We start from the raw sequence: 17,833 nt of genomic DNA on the forward strand, positions 1-17,833 counted from the left end.
ATCTCGTTTGTGTACTCTTGCAGATCCACGATAATCAGTGGTTAAGGTCTATCTTCGCTTGTTGCTATAGGAATTTGTAGACACACTATATACATTGTCTATGCATTCCAAATTAAAGTTTCCAGACATTCTAAAGTGCCTCTCTTTTTCAATTACAGGGGTATACGGACCAGAGAACTGGGTGATAGCCAGCCAAGATTGTGGAGGTGTCCACCAGTCCCCTATAGATATTGTGGATTACACAGCCAGCATGAAGGATGAGTACCGGGAGTTGACCCTTGAGGGATTCGAGAATGAGTCTTCTAACAAGACCTGGATGAAGAACACGGGGAAAACAGGTGAATTAACAGATTCTTGTAATGTTTGTAATGACTGATTGAGAGATGGTGTGCATGTATACGACTCTCAGCAGAATGCTCCATTAGTGCCCTTTCCGTCTTTATCACTGCATCCTCTATGTTGCTACCTTCATTAACTAGAATACATCTATAGAGAGACTACAGTGTAATATATTATTATTATTTTTTAATAAAAGGCTGTGGCTAGAAAATGCAATAAAATAAAAGTATAGTGTGTTTTCAGTAAGAGCATACTTCAAGTCATTGCATTGTTCACTGTGAAGTCATTTCTGGTAAGATGGACACATTTTGCAAGCTTTTGCTTCCATATTTTTGTTGTATTAAATTTGAAGATACGCTACTGATGGGAACTCTCAGTAGCTCAATGCAATTAGTCTGTGTCTCTTAACGGTTGAGATAAAATATCGGCCACACAGGGAGTGCATTGGTTTTTAATGATTTAGCCAACTCTGACTTGCATCAAAAGAAGGAGCAGAAAAGCACAACCATTGTGTTAATGCTGGGAAGCAAGAAGCAAAACCTGTACCATGCATCGAGCAAGTATGGTTTCCCCATTTAAATACAGAACTACAAACTATACATGGGACCATTGTTTCTAAAACCTTATTCTTGCCTAGTCCAACACGCCCTACCCCCATTGGAGAACCCCCGACACCCATGACCAAAAAAAACACGACATTATATACTCTTTTGCATGTCTTTTCAGTCAGCTCCAGTGACATCAGAAGCCCTTTTCTTCCTCTGCCTGTGGGAGGATAATAAATGCTGTAGGGAGCAGTGCCATGAAATGGCAGCATTCTTCTGTGAGTCCATGGCAAGGGGTAAGGCTTGACACCCTGGGCTCAAATGAAGTGCGTTGAATAGGGCTGGATGTTCTTCAGCCTGGAAGAGATGTGGCGCCACCCTCTGGATCCGTGAGTCTGCGGGGAACAGCAAACAAGATCGGTGAATATAGTCGCCAGAGCATTTTTCTATTTTTTTTGGCTAGGTTTGAAGAACCTTCGAAAATACGTAAAAGAATAGCCAAGAATTTAGTTCTGGTTAGAGTGGAGATGGATTAGAACACCTATCAGGTTTTTTTTTTGCTGTCTGTGACCCCATTAGGGAGATTAATCCTCTCTATATTTGTCCTTTTTCCTATTATCACTGATCTTGAAAATGAAAGAAGATATCAAATTTTGTCACCTAAACAGGAATAGAAGGGATAACTAGTGTCCCCACTGTAAGATATGTTGACAACCAGAGATTACCTTAATTTGGAGGGATTTCCTCTCGCTTTCTGTTGTGGCTATGGGACAGGATATGAAGGGAAATCTGCCTAATGGGACATAGATGGGCAAAAAAAAAGCAACCTGAAGGGTTATAAACCTCTCTTACTCATTCCAAAATGAATAAACAAGTTTTGTCTTTAGTTCTACCTTAAATGTCTTCAAGAAAATGCTGCTCTGGGGTTATAAAGCAAATAGCAATGTGACAAGAGCCTAGGCCTGCCCTGCCCCCCCCCCCCCCACCCCATGCTGTGGCTCCATCCGCAGACCGCCCTACATTGCTGCTTTTACCAATAGTGGCATATAAGTTAGGGGACGGAACCACAGCAGGCAATGGGGGACATGCCTAGGCATTTGAGCCTCCCAGAAGTGTTGCTGCACTTAAGGTTATGGCTACAGGGTACAAGAGAGGTGAGTATAAGAACTTTTCTAATGCTGGGACCTTCCTTCAGAATGTAGTTTATGCTGACAGGGTCACATTAAAGTAGAAGTCCATCCAGAATCTTTGTCCGTTTTTGTTTTCCTGTCTGTATCCCTATTGGGGAGATTCCCTTCACTTGTTATCTTAAAGAAGTGCATATGGCTGTACTTCTCCTGTGGATCACAGGAGTGCAGTTTGTTCAGCACTTCTGTGACCCGTTTTCAGCCGACAGCAGGCTTAATTCACAAAGCCGGTCCAGGTTTGGGCAGATCGGGACCATATGGTCGGGATCTGCCCACATGCCTAGACCGGCACCTAGCTCTCAGCCTCTCGGCGAGCTGATGGGAGCCTGAGCCGGCCGCTCCCACACCCTACACAGCCCAACGCTCCAGTGAGCGGGGGAGGGGGCAGAGCAAAGCTGGTGACTGATGGGGATCTCTGAGAACAGAGCAATCGGCAGTGTTAAAGCCGGCGGGGACAGCTGCAACATCCAGCTAGGTAAGTGTAATTCTTGAAAACAATGTAAATAAAATACCATACTTTTCTTTTTAGGTTAGCACAAGAAAGAAGAAATCGCGCCAGAGTAAGTGGGAACAACCCCTGACACTTATCACTGGAGCATTTCCCCTTCTGTCCCTGTTCTAGTAACAGTGACAAGGACACTGGCACTTTACCTTGCAATGGGATGCGAAATTAGTCCAATACCTATGATTGGCTGTTGGATTTGACACGTGCCCAAACACTCCTGAGCGCAACCTTAGTGTGTTGGATGCACAATTTTGCGCACATGATACCAAGGTGTGTTGGGTGCGCCATTAAGAATTAATGGCACTGTTGTGCGCCTGCAAAAGACACACGCACTTTTTCTGTGCCCTTTGGGAACACACGCAATTTTGCATGCATTCCTGCATCTCACAAATGTGAACTTAACCGAAATCTCCTGAACAGGGTCACAGACAACAATCAAAACCTGACAGTTTCTAACTCTAGTTGAAGCGTTTCCTCAGATTTGGATAAAGTTTTACTGAAAGCTGGTAAATCTATTAAGTATGAACAGTGAGCACACTGGAGATGTCATCCTTTTACGACAGAAGCAAGCATGTATTAAAGTATGCATTAGTGTATACTAACGTAATTGATTTGTTATTCAGCTTAACTAGATAATGTATTTGCTCTGATTTTATGGCTTCTATTAAATATGTAATACAGCCGGGGGGTACTACTTATAAACAATGGCCTGGGATGATGTGTGGATCACTCAAGGGCTTTGATACACCTTGTAGGTTCAGCGTGAAGGCAAAACCCAGTAAAACTATTAGCCTGAACATTTCAAACGGTAAATCTTTCCAGAGATCGCTTTAATTATTTATCTTAAAACAAGTAAGATGACCTCGGCGGGTACGATTAATCACTCACAGCTGATCAAGTATTTATATGATGCAATTAAATCCCCATTGTGCATCTTAAGTTATGTGATATGCAACAGATCTTGCCACGTCTCTGTAAACCATGAAAATATTTTACTACACCTTTAATTTGGGTGTTCTCCGTGTTACAATAGAAGTGAAGATTGTCCCTTTAACTCCTTTGCTCACCAATGTTGGGGTCCACACGTCACGGCATTGAAAGGGTTTAAACAGGCATTTTCGGCACAAAACATATGCAGAGCTTTCAGTAAGCTTTGAAGCTTCTAGAGTACCATTCAGCTCCAGTTTGTAAATTTTGAACACAGATTTGAATTGGAGCATTGACTGCCACCTTAAGCAAGCTGCTAGCAGCCTTTCAATAAGCTTTAAGAAGTGCTAAAGCCTGCTAGCAGCTTGCTTAAAGTGACAATCAGCACCCCTATTAGGATCTGTGTTTAACATTTACAAATGGGAACGAAATGGTACTTTAAAAGCTTTAACAAAGCTTGCTGTTCAGACTGCTCTTTAGGGATGAGCTCAGGCGTGTTCACATGGTCCACGTGCTGTGCCCGCCAGGAAGTCGGCGCAGCGCTGCTCTAATCATAGGCAGTGAGACATTGCCAGATCTCTGCAGCCGCACATCGGGGCAATGTCTCACTGCCTGTGATTAGCGCAGCGCTTCGCTGACTTCCTGGTGGGCTCAGCATGTGGACCATGCAAACACGCCTGAGCTCATCCCTACTGCTCTTATATAGGCTGAAGCCTGGCCTAAGAGTGATGGATGCAGAAAAATGGTGCTGCAGTGCAGAGTTTTGAATGGACTTTAACTTTGTACACTCTAAAGTAAAAAAAAATAGTGTGGAGGAGAAATAACATTTGGTAAACATAAAGTAGGTGTAAACAACCAAAAAAAGGGGGGGGGTAGGGAAACACAGAAAAGAAAAAGGGGGAGGAGGAGACGTATCAATACAACACACTATCAATGGTGTTCAGGATAGTAAGGGAAAGGGGGACGTAGGTAGAAAAAAAAAAAAGGAAGAAAGAGGGGAAAGAGCTGCGAGAAGAGGAGAGGTCAAGAGTGCCATACAGGCACGTTGCTTATATTGTGGGGAGGGAATCGGGGAAATTAAGGCTCTAAGAGGGATTTGTTGAAATCTGGAGGTAGAAATTGTTCCATCCAAGGTTACCAAATTTTAAGGTGTTGGGTGATTCTATCTTGAATAGTGGCCTCGATTTTACCATGGATCATGGCTTGAGTGATTCTGTTTTTAACCTCCAGGACATATAGTTCCCAGGCTCTAGCTATTGTTTAGCTGCAATCATGAGCTGCATAAGGAGACGAAGCTGAGCTCTAGTACAGTCTAAGACAGTGATGGCAAACCTTGGCACCCCAGATGTTTTGGAACTACATTTCCCATGATGGTCATGCACTCTGCAGTGTAGTTGGGAATCATGGGAAATGTAGTTCCAAAACATCTGGGGTGCCAAGGTTCGCCATCACTGGTCTAAGGTAACATGGTTCAGCAACAGAAGGGACAGATCAGGGTTCAAAGGGACCTTGAGCAAAGTTGAAGCAATGGCGAAGATTGCTGTTCCAAATTGCTGTACAACTGGGCACATCCAGTAGATGTGTGTGTGTGTGTGTGTGTGTGTGTGTGCCTACCTGGCCACAACCTCGGAAACACACAGGGATGGCCAGGCAAAAATTTAGAGAGCCTTACTGGGACCAGATACCACCTCATTAGGACATTGCAATTTTGTTTCGAGTGCTATAATGTTTTGAGAGGATGATTTAGTTGTGGACCATATGTCATCCCAATCTTTCATATGCAGGTCTTTGGACCACTATGCTGCATATGATGGTATACTGGATGGTGGTCACTGAGGAGGTAAGGTGACTATATAGGCGAGGGATAATTCCAGGGGCATGTGGATCGGAGTTGCATATTCCTTCATAAAGGGATAAGCTATCTAGAGAAGAATGAGTTCATATAATTGGTTGAATAAAGTGGGCAATTTGGAGGTACCTAAAACACTCCCTGGGTGGGAGTTAGGCTTGCTCTTGTAAAGCAAGGAATGTTTTCAGGTTACTGTTGGTGATGAGATAATTTATACGACTTAAATCAGCTGAAGTCCATATGTGGAATGAGATTGGGTCACTAAAAGCAGGGTAGAAGTTTGGATGATTAATGAAAGAAAGTAGGGGGTATATGGGGAATCTTCCATTTTTTTCATAGTCTTACCTTCACTTTCCCGGGACAGCAGTTTTGCAGGATGTCAGAGTGTGACAGTGAAGTCCAATACCCAGCACTGTCTGTTATCACTCGGCAAAAGAAATGTTCTGACACAAGGTCAATTGTGCTGAGGGGTGTGGCTGTTAATCTTCTCTGAGATTACGGAGCACTGCATGGAGAGGACACAGCAAATTACTGATAACAAAGGGTATTAAGGAATTTCCAAGCAAATTGGGTGATGTGAGTAGACGCACATTTTGGAGATATACAGGACTTGCCAGATCTATATACCTCACACTTTGAACCATATAAAGTTTTGGTGATCTGAATAGCACTTATTTGTGCAAAACGGATCATTTTACTAATTTAATACAACGTTTAATAAAGAGGAACTTCACCACGTAGTTTTCAAAATTAAATCAGCAGCTACAAACACTGTAAGATTCCACTGCTTTCCTGCAGCCAATTTTCTCATTACTGCAAGTCCCTATTGCCACCATCTTGGATTTGGGAGCCAGCTGTGACTTGCTAATATTAGTCACATCTGGCTGTCTACTGCATGTGTGTGAGATTGCACGGTGCAGGAAGACTGGTCCTGCAACCTCCTGGGATGGGTGACATGTTCCAGGCGGCTATGGGTGGGGAGAGCGTCATTCTTGCCTAGGCAAGAATTTAGTAAGTTGGAGCGGGTACAGATAAAAAAAAGGTACTTACCCCCACTCCTCCCCCCAAAAACCTGTAGCTCTGTTATAAGCTGAGTATGAGGGAGCGAAAGAGTGATGCATAACTTTTTGAGCGCAGTTCAACTTGAAGTTCCATATCAACACAAAGCCGCAGTCTGGTATTTAGTTAGTCTTACAAACAAGCCCTGTGTGAAGCTTGTCTGAGTCCTAAAACTTAATTCAAAATGATATAAAAATATCATTGATCCACTGAAAGTGAACACATTCATCCAGAGATGCATGTCCTTCCATCTCTGCACTATTGATCAAAATCCATCTCTGCACTCCATCCTCGGATATAGCGATACCTTACACTCCAGCCACTGAGAAAAAGAAAATGAATGAGATCAATACAGCCATTAAGCACTTCAGTACAGACAGTCCCTGAGTTACGAACGACTCCTACTAACGAACGGCCTCAATACCAGCCGCTTGTGCTGCATGCTGGTCCTGGATACCTCTGAGCAGCTATCTTGCCACATCCCACACTGCAGTACTACATGTACTGCATGACCAGAAGAGCCCCAGAAGCTCCCAGAACATCCCACATGCCTACACAGGCGGAAGCCGGAACATCCCGCATCCCTGGACAGGTGGAAGTTACACTTGCAAGCAGTGTTCCAACTTGCACACAAATTCCACTTACGAACAAACCTACAGTCCTTATTGTGTTCGTATTTCGGGGACTGCCTGTACCTAGTTCAAAAGAGTACAAATATTATACTTGGATCTCCAAAAAAAATCTAAATTTCTTTCTGCTTGATCATGAATTCTTCCATGTCTCTACCTCAATCAGTAGCAAAGGGCCTTTGTGCAATATATCCTTGTAACAGTCACAAGTTTATAAAAAAAGGAATCCAAAACCACTTTTCTGATGAATGTAGAACTACAGGCTGATATCAGTGAGCCAAAAAGAATGGTCTAACATAGAAAATTTTCATTTTTTCAGTATTCCTTACAGACAAAATACTAAACAGAAGAAGGGAGTGACAAATTATGATCAATGGAGGATAATCTAGTCATTTAAACTATTGAAACATCAGACTAAACTGTACTGGAGACACGGTAACCCATACCTGGGTTCTTGCTTGTTCATAAGCTAGTGCCATTGACTGCCTGCTTTGGATCTATTGGACCCTCAGCCTCCACAGCCTCTCTTAAAATAGGGGAAGGGAGGCAGACAGTGCGACCACTCTGAGGTAGTAAGTTCTAAGAAAGTTTATTTACGAAGAAAAGTTAAAAATGAATACTCACAAAAGTATAAAAAACACACTTTGTATATGGGAGTCCACAGGAGAGTGTAAGCCTGTGGTGGAGGCACAGTCCTTAAAGAGTGCAGCTGGATATCAATCCATAGATATCCATGATGAGATGCTACAGGCACAAATTCCAGATCTTTGTGCCCCTGGCTGTTAATGTAGAAATGGCTCTGACAGTCCAGTAAGCATGTGTAGTGCCGCGGCTTCCTCGTTTCCAGTGTCAATGGCCGATGGATGGTAATGTCCACCTGGAGTCGAAGGTCACAAGATGCGTTTCGAGGGACCTTCCTCTTCCTCAGCTCAACAGCCTCTCTTGCCTGTCCCAGTCCTATAAATGTTTGCTGGGGCATGACTCAGGGTGGTTCTGGCCTCCAGACAAGGCAATGGCATTTACTCAAGTACCATTGCCTCACCTGGTGGCCAGAACCACCCTGTTGTCTGGACTGCAGTACAGAACCTTATGTGAGAGTCAACAGATGAATGGCTCATGGCCCTCTTGGGCGTGTCAGCATCTCTATAGACAGTTTTAGGAGTTACAGTACAGCCTATTATTCATCCAGTCATTTGTTTAGAATGCGTCCAGGGTCTGTCTGGAGAGATGCTGGAGATGCTGTGCAAACATAGAAGCTGTGGCGGTCTACATTGACAAGCCAGGCAAATGCACGCCTGGAGGAATGCCATGCAAACATAGTTGATGGGTGCATGGTGTGTGTGCTAAAGAGGCCAGCTGGTGAACTGCTTTCTGTGTCTTACTGGTTTTTACATCCTGAATCTACATCTCCGGTAGTCATGAACACACCAGTGGCCAAGGTAATGCCTTGTTCTAAAAATCAAAGAAAGCTTTTATTTTTCTGCAACAGAGGTACATAATGGTATATTGGTACATACACGAGCTCGAATGTAGAAAAAAAAAAAGGTGAACTTAGCCTTGAAATAAACTTGCCAAGAAGGTCACTATTACTGACCTCTGTTAAAAAATACTAGTTGTCCGGCTGTCATGATTAACCTTTTAAATAACTTGAGCCCCTCTCAGATGATGGTTTATTACTCTGACTTTCCTGATCCTGCAACAAAGGAAAAGCTCTTTACAATGGCTGCCCTTAGTGCTGGTACATGGATTCCTCTCCCTCTTATTTTTAGAGACTGTTGCTATGGACTTTGTCCCTTCTATAGAGAGAGTCTTTTAATCACATTTATTTGATCTGTGTACACCTCCAGGGTCTCTCCTCAAACGATCGCCGAGTTTATTTTTTGTCTGTTTCCTGATCCTGCATACTGGTTTAAGTTCAAACATTATGTAAGCCAGTGGGCCAGCATAATGGCAGGCAACAAGCAATTTCATAAGAAATCAACAATGGTACCTTGATGTAAATCTTAACATGTGTTGGCTGTGTAATATTTATGTGCATGAGGGCAGCCATACTGGCTCAATATATACACAGGTTCTGCTTCTATCGTTACAGTGCTGTGCAATGGTTGTGCTTTACTGCTTCTTTTCACAATGTAAGTCTGATCTGGAGGTTTGAAGGACTGAAAAAGGTGACGAGCCTATTCTATAGGACATACCCATTCCCATTGTTTTTGTTTTCCACCACCCCTGAGCCCGAGAACTGAGCAATCAAATAACATTGATCCCTCAGTTCTCACACTGGCAGTCACCGGCTCTCTGCTCTGTACCTTCAATGTTCACTGGAGCACTGGGCTGTGGTAGGAGCAGAAGGAGCTGGCTCAGGCTCTCAGTAGTGTACTGATAGGCTGAGCCAGCTGCCAGTCAGGCATCTGGGTGGATCACGACATTAAATTCACTCAGCCTGGATCAGCTAAGTCAGTGGTCATCAACCCTGTCCTCGGGGCCCATTAACAGGCCAGGTTTTCAAGATAACTGAAATACATCACAGGTGATATCATTTGCTGCTCAGTGACTGCAGTATTCTATTCTGCATCTCCCCCAAGGTAATGCATAAAACCTGACCCGTTAGTGGGCCCCGAGGACAGGGTCGATGACCACTGAGCTAAGTAAAATCAGCCAACAGCGGACTTTAGCCTGTTGGCTGATTATGGGCCACAGGAGTGACCCACAGGAGAAGTAGGGCCACAAGAGCCTTTGCCCAACTTCTCCATTTAAGTATGTACATGGGGGTAACCATATTTGTTCTCTGTGTATGCAGGCTCTACTTTTTGCTTCGCAGTTCTGCACAAAGGTTGTGTTTCTGCATGTTCTCCCAATGCAAGTCAAATGACTGACCGAAAACAATGCACTCCCTGGGTGACTGTTATCTTAGTATGCTCACTGAATAATACACTATACTTTTTCTTTTAAAAGTTACTTGTAATGTAATCACTATAGCATCAGTCCAGTTCAAAGCAACAGGATGAGGGTGGAGCCGTGGCACCCAGACTCACAGGAAGTGGGTTGAGTGATACTGAAGCACAGAAAAGAAGGTCTATGCTTGATCTGCGTGCAAGTGAGATTGTGTTATGTGACCACATTTAAATGGTGCTTAGTCCTTTAAGGGTTTTCCTTGCATTTAGACATAAAAATTTAATCTCACTGTGAGTGTGTGATAAAAAGTTGTGCTTGTCTTGTGCAGATAGAACAAATTGTTTTGTGCAGTTTGGCTCATTGCTGACATTTTGTGTTTTTTTTTTTTCTCTTTCTCTTGCACAGTTGCTATTCTGCTGAAAGATGATTATTTCATCAGCGGTGCTGGGCTGCCGGGCAGGTTTAAGGCAGAGAAAGTAGAATTCCACTGGGGTCATAGTAATGCATCGGCAGGCTCTGAACACAGCATCAATGGCAGAAGATTTCCCGTTGAGGTGAGAGGGGACACACACCGGCATGTCACCAAATGACAGCTCACACAGCTTGAGAAGCTTTTCCTGTTTGATTTAAAGGATCATTTTAACTATAATGATTTGGGTTGAAATCAAACATTCCATCTTTTATATGTGGGGGAACAAAAGGCAACGCTGCTTTCACAGGTCTATCATAATGTCAGTAGGCCCCATAGCAGTATTGTGACTGGAACCCTTGTTATTCAGCCTTGATTTTAAAGGGTTTTGGTGCTTGCCCTGTACAAGTTCAACAGGTTCATTAAAAGAGGTGATATACTGTTAAAGAGGAAGTAAACTCTCCCACTCTGAAGCTTCTTTTCATTTAGTCCATTATAATAAGTAATTATCAAACTATAGCCACTGTAATCCAGCCCAAATCGCATATTAAAGAATCTTTAAAAAACTTGTTTCCAGGGGTAAGGCAACACCATCTTAAGTTTTGTTTTCTGAGTCCCCAGTAGAGTGTATTTCCGCCCTTACATTGAGTACTTCCTGTACTGTTAACCAAGCCTCCTCAATGCAACATTTCTAGGGCAACCCTGCTTCCCTGCTCATAGCTGAGTTGTTTTATTTCATAGTATTTACTTGTGCCCATTATCTCATGTTTTCCTATGTCAGTCTTATCAGTTTCAGCTGATAAGACTGCAGTAATGCTGTCCGATGCCTAGGTTTACACTGCATGTGAGGTCACATGGGGTGTAGTAGGAAGCTCTGAGTGATTATGCAGTCTTGTGGGATTTCAGTGTTGTGCCGTAGGAAGTCCTGATAATAGACGACAGACAAGCACACATAGTGTGCCTTAAATCAAGGGAGATATGGGCATGCTCAGTGACCTCATTCTAAAGAACAAAAAGGATTACAACAATACCAAGCAATGAGATATCTACAAGCAGTGTTCATTATTATTTTTTATGATGATTTACATGGGACAAAGTTGTGGGGGATAGTTTAAAACCACTTTAAAGCTTTGCCCGAAAAAGGTAAGTGGAGGGAAGGAGAACTAGCCACCCTTATTGGCTTTGGACTTTCTGGATCACGGACCTGTCCCCAGAAGTGCAATATCATGCCACTCCAGACTTGCATGTAATAGATGCAGAGAGTGGTGCCATATGGAACCACTCTTTACAGCATTTAGGACCTGTCCACCACTGGAGCATGACCACTCATCATGATTTTTACTAAACCAAACCTGGAAAAATTATGTTTTTTATTTTATTTAAATTTTTATGTGTGCAGGGGGTACATCAAGGGATGGGGGTGAGATCTTAAGCAGGGCTTTAACCACTGAGCATGCACAGACTGCCCTTGACAGCCTTGCAGATCCAGTGGCTTGAGTTCTTCACTAATCAGGATTAAGTATGCAAAATAAGAAGTTCTGACTTTACTTGTTGCATGCTTATTCCAGGTTAAAGTGGTTGTAAACCCTTTCAACACACTTTGACCTACAGGTAAGCCTAGGTTAAGGCTTACCTGTAGGTCCAAGAAATATCTCCTAAACCTGCACGGTTTAGGAGATATTTGCCGAAAGACGGGCACCGCTCGCTGTCTACAGCGCGTGCGCATGTGTGGGAGTGACGTCATCGCGGCTTCGCCGAATGACAGCGGCGGAGCAGCGAGACCCACCGAGAAGATGGATGCGCCAGACTACAGGGGACATCGGTGACATCGCTGGCTCCTGTGTCAGGTAAGTGACACATAATGGACTACCATGCGATGCATAGTAGTCCATTATGCTTTGCCTTTGCAGGGAATGAAAGAGGAAGTAAACTCATCAGGGTTTACTTCCTCTTTAAAGGCTCATAAATCACTAAAGGCATTTAGCACTTTAAGAGAGTTTAACTCTGGCAATGCTTTTTGTAAAGGGCACTGTCTGTAAGTTGTTTTTGGTTACCCAGATAGCAAGCAATTGTGCTGTAAGTTTGAGGCTGGGTTCACAGTGGTGCGAACACAGACATCACATGTCATTCACACCGCGTTACTGTTCAAATAACATGTAATGTCTGTGTGATGCAAATTCAGCCATACAGTTTGTATGGCTGAATTCTCATCGCATTCGGACCAAAATGATTCAGGACCCTTTTTTTTTTTTCTTTTTTTTTGTGGGGGGGGGGGGGGGGGGGTTCCTCTCCTGGAATCGGATGGCATGGGTGTTCACACAAGTGTGAACCCAGCCTGAAAATGACTTGCTAAGCTATTGCTAGACTTGCCGTACTTCACAAGTTTGTTGCATAATTGCAGCAAGTTTGTATTGCATTACTCCAGTCAACATTCATTTTTTTGCCAACATGCTGCAAGTTCTGATTTAGTTATGTTGTGCAATAGTCATCCCACCATAGGGGTCACTATGGCTGAACTTTCATGCTGTAGACTCACCACTGCAACTTTGCTCTTGCTAGAGACTTGCCATGCAAATTTGCTACAAATTGGAAAAGTGTCAACTAGAACTTCAAGTGCTTGCCAGTGAAAATCTGCAGCAAGTTAACGGACTTACAATTCAAGCCTACCTTTGCTGTCTGCCTACTTGCCGTTTGGCTAGTGACGGCCTGTCCCATACGAGGCGCAGGGGCGTTGCCCTCCTAATCCATGCGCACGGCCCCTAATCTACATGCAGGTCGCCGGATGCATGCATTCCAATGCTTTTTTTTTTTGTTTGTTTTTTGAGGCACATGATTAGAGCCTAAGGCTCTTATTGGCTTGGAACGCAGTGCACTGCGCCCCGAGCCCATCCACTTGTGTGGCAATAGCAAAATAATATTTGCTGTTGTCTTTCTGATTCTCCCCCTGGCCAATCAGGAAGTAGCTCCTGAGACCCTATTGGCCCAGGGAGTCTTAGGACACTGGCTAATCGTGACTCGGGACACACTTCCTGTTCAGCCCGGAGAAGAACGCCGCTGCCTTGTCCAACGCCCGGGGAAAGGGTCATTGGTGTGCTTACGGTGATCACTGCCTTACTGTCCACCAATCATCCCTCGAGTGGGGGTGGGGGTGGGGGATGCTTGCAGTAATTTCTGCCTTCCCATCAGTCCAGGGGGTGTAAGGTATTAGTTTAACTTCCCCCCCAAAAAAATATTTAGCACCAGCTGCCCCTGCTCTTGCTATTTATCCAACCCTACTCTACACGTTTTTTAGCTTTGATAAATTGCTTTTTCTGTTTTCTCAAAGCCGGCGTGCATTTTACTCCTAGAGATCATCCCTCTTCACTTGGGTCTTTCTCCTTGTCCTTCCAGGTTTTGGCTCCGTACTTACATCACTTAAAGTAAATGTGCCATGAATTTAATTAGGGATCCAGATGTGTACCAGGGTTATGACTGTCCATTTGTTCCAAATCACAACCTCAGGGGGAAAGACAAAAGGAAAAAGATCGCTGACTCGCCAAAATCCAGCCCCTGAATTTTCACAAAATAGCTGCTACAGTGTTAAATGCGGCAGCAGCACGTGAGATGTGTGTAGAGTTTGATGGTCTCTAGTTGCTTGTTATTGCCGGACATCTGTCCGCTGTTCATGCAATTATGTTACTAAGTCTGTCCTTATTATCATGGAACATCTTATAAAAGCGAATTACAGGTAAAAGATGGACTTCGAGAATCGCATAGTCTCATTGCTCTTCTTACCAGAGGTTCTTGTTTCCAAAAATAACATGTATCTTTAGAATTTTTTTTCAACTTTTTGCATTAAGTGCAATAATAATTTATGAAGTCATACTATTATAGTGATACTAACACACACTGTTTAACCACCTGACCACCGGAAGATTTACCCCTTTCGTGACCCGGCCACTACATTAATTTACCTGACAATTGCACGGTGATGCAACGCTGTACCCAAATAAAATTTGTATTTTTTTCCCCCCAAAACTAGAGCTTTCTTTTGTTGGCATTTTATCACCTCTGTTTTTTTTTTTTGCGCAATAAACAAAAGACAGACAATTTTGAAAAAAAGAAAGCAATATTTTTTACTTTCTGCTATAAAACAAAGCCAAAAAAAAAAAAAAAAATCTCTACATAAATTTAGACCAATATGAATTCTGCTACATGACTTTGTTTAAAAAAAAAAAACACAAAAAAAACAACAAACAAGCGTATATTGATTGGTTTGCGCAGACGTTATCACGTCTACAAACTAGGGGACATATACTGCCATTTTTATTTATTTTTATACTAGTAATGGTGGTGATCTGTGACTTATAGCAGGACTGCAATATTGCGGCAGACAGTTGGACTCTGACACATTTTGCGGGAACCAGTGACACTAATACAGTGATCAGTGCTAAAAAAAATGACTGACACTGACTGGGAAGGGGTTAGACATCTCGGGCGATCAAAGGGTTGAATGTGTGCCTAGCCAGTGTTTGTGTTTTCTATGTGTGCTGCTTTTGCTAGGGGAAGAGATGGGTTTTAGTCCCTGGTACCCAGGTACACGGAATCCATCTCCCCCCCCCCCCCCCCCGTTAGAATAGTGATCTGCTTGTGTACGCAGGCAGATCCCCGTTTTGTGTTGTTTACCGAGGATAGGCGGATGGGGGAGGACATAGAGTGCCCAGCACCCGCAGATCAATTTCACACTCCCTGCGGGCAGAAGTGCGGGATTCACGTGTGTGTGTGTGTATGTATGTGTATATATATATATATGTGTGTGTATATATATATATATATATATATATATATATATATATATATATATATATATATATATATATATATATATATATATATACATGTATATATATATTTATTTAATACACTTGATCTGGCGCACAGCTGTTGCCCTGTAGCAGTAAAATGTTTTCTCCCAGTTTTCTCCCACAGTGTAAAAACATGCTGTTGCTTAATCCGCTTTCTCCCGAATAGCCCCCAATGAATAAAAGAATGTAGGGACATGAGACTATGAGCTTCAGAGTATTGAGATTAAAGGATAATTTCACCTTTATAAAAACAAAACCAAAAAAAAACAAAAACAATAAATGCACATTTTTTGCAGGTAAGAAAAACAAATGTACATTTATTTCTTTATAGAAGCCTGTAAAGCATTGCACCTGCAAAAAGCAGATCACAGGTGCAATCTCAGACCCCTGCAGACTGTCTGTGTAAGCTGTCAGCTCGTACCTCATACAGGCAGCCAGTTACTGAATGACGGCAAGAATCAGTGGACTACCTAGAGCGCTTACCAGCGGCCCAGTAGTTCACTGAGAACTACAAGTCGTCAGCCTCAAAGTGTCTGGCTACTTGTAGATCATTTAATCACAGAACTTTGTGGCAGCGGGTGTGGGGGTGAAGGCCTGCTGTCAGTTAGAAGGGGGATCAGGGAGAGGCTGCAGAAGTGGAAACATGTTACATGTTCCAACCTAAAAACTGATGCAACATGTAACATGTTCCCAAAGGTGAACTTATCCTTTAGGTTGGGTTCACACACATGCAGCCACAGTTTTAGTACAGCAGTTCTGTTTATCGGTTCAGGTGCGATTTGGCTGCACGTTTTTACCTGAAATCACACACCTGAACCGGACCCAAAGTCGCACAGAACCCTTTTTAAAACCCCCACTGCAGCTGCCCTGCACATGTGAACTGCAGCATCATTGAAGGCAAAAATGCATCCAATTCGCATATGCGTGAACCGAGCCATAAAGTGGTATTAAACTCAAAACCCAAAATGTCATATATTGCAATTTACCAATCATTAGATGTGGTGGCTGCATTCAATTTTTTTTTTCCTTAAGCCTTTTTCCCCAATCGTCTTTCAGGACAGCCACCTTAGAGAGACACCGGCTCCTCCCCTCTGAGGAAACACCGCCTTCATTTTCATGATTTAAGCCTCCTCCTCCCTTCGTTCCTCAGTTATGGTGTTTCCTCCGGCGGGGAGACATCGCCAAGGAACCTGAAGGCTGAATTCGGTTGGTGAATCTGAAAGCTATCCGAGCGGAGCCCCGGCCTCGTTCGGCTATCCGACCATTTATCGGTCGGTCCGGGACAGTCCTATCAGCGGGGAGCTGAAGTGTTCGTACTGTCCATATACCCTAAACTTCGCTTGGGGAAGCAGGAAGTTTATGGGGTCGTCTGTTCGTTCACCCGTGGGTGTTTCAACGGAACAAACAGTCCAGTCGGCTGGGGAAGCTGAATACTCGACTGACCTTTACACGCACTCCAATCTTCGCTTGGGGAAAGCAGGAAGTCTTTGGAGAGGTTCATCCCTGCGTTTCGCCCAGTGGGGTACTGAACGAAGGCGTCCAGGGCCCCCCTGTGTATGCAGCCGGCTGGGAGCTGGAAGCCGGACCGGTAGGCGGGCGACGTCAGTTCCGGTGGGGGCGGACCCCTTCGTTCAATCCGCGTCTTCCGGTTCCGGACGCGGCACGTGAAGGGGAACCTAGCGTTCGGCTGGTGCAGCCTCTCTTTCTACAGTCTGCACAGGTAGCTGTTGGAGGCACGTTCGTACCACGCTTCCTCAACGGGAGAATGTCCGAAGCAGAGGCTTCAAGAACTCCTGGAGATAACAGCACCAGCCACTCAAAGGTAATAGCCCTGGAGAGGGGTTCCCTTACCTTATAACCAGTAGCTCCACTGGTGTGTTTTCCCCCTAGGTGGTCGGGGGGAAGGGCAGTGCATCTGGGATCCAGGTGGAGATTGATCTTAGGAGGGGGCACTCCCGGTGGTTCTCTTAAGTAGTGCTGGTGTTTCTTTTCTTTTCTTTTTAAAGTTTATGCTGCTCTCTCTCTTTTGCTTCAGGCATCTCAGAAAGACTTAAGCAGGTCCCCCCTTGGCTCTTGGAGGAAGTGTCCTTCATGTAGAGCCTCTTTGGGGAATTCCTGGTTCAAGGCACTTTGTAAGGAGTGTTTTAAAGGCCTGGATAGCTCAGTCCGTAGCTCTGTTTGGGTGCCATTAGAGAGCAGGCAGCAGAACAGGGTGCAGATCTGGCGGCTTCTGTAAAGGTTTCAATGCCCTCAGCTCCAGAGCACTCTTTTCACCAGCACAGCAGAGTGTTCCACCTAACCCAATGGTTGTTCCTCCCACAGGTTAGGGAGAATCCAGAGGGTTCCAGAGGGAAGTTGAGGAAGAAGTGGACAGTGCCGTCTCAGACTCCCAAAGGGAGACTGAGGGTGAGGACTTGGATGGGGAACCCAAAAGAACCTCACGGTATAAACTTCCCCTGGATGAGATGGAAAGGCTCTTGAGAGCTGTCCAAATCACTTAGGAGGCACTGTCACCCCACGATCAGATGTACTAGGGCCTAGGGGGAGCGGGTGTTCCCGGGTCATGACGTCTTGATTGATGCCATCAAGGATGACAGGATCCCGAAGGAAAACTTTTCTTTTCTGGTGCATTAAAGCAAAGGTTTCCT

The 17,833-nt window shown here is 44.1% G+C and overlaps 1 protein-coding gene across 2 annotated transcripts in view; it reads left to right on the forward strand.

Annotated features, from left to right (window-relative positions):
- Positions 1 to 17,833, forward strand: part of PTPRG (protein tyrosine phosphatase receptor type G) — a 727,870-nt gene that overhangs the window by 308,077 nt on the left and 401,960 nt on the right. For both annotated transcript variants that reach the window (XM_077451904.1, XM_077451902.1), the window contains exons 3-4: positions 159 to 338; positions 10,338 to 10,486. In XM_077451904.1, the coding sequence (XP_077308030.1) occupies positions 159 to 338; positions 10,338 to 10,486 (329 nt within the window). The remainder of the gene's footprint in view (positions 1 to 158; positions 339 to 10,337; positions 10,487 to 17,833) is intronic.

Source organism: Lithobates pipiens, unplaced genomic scaffold (assembly GCF_037356315.1).
Source record: "Lithobates pipiens isolate NorthernLeopardFrog02 unplaced genomic scaffold, aLitPip1_a1.2 Scaffold_23, whole genome shotgun sequence".
Classification (NCBI taxonomy): Eukaryota; Metazoa; Chordata; class Amphibia; order Anura; family Ranidae; genus Lithobates; species Lithobates pipiens.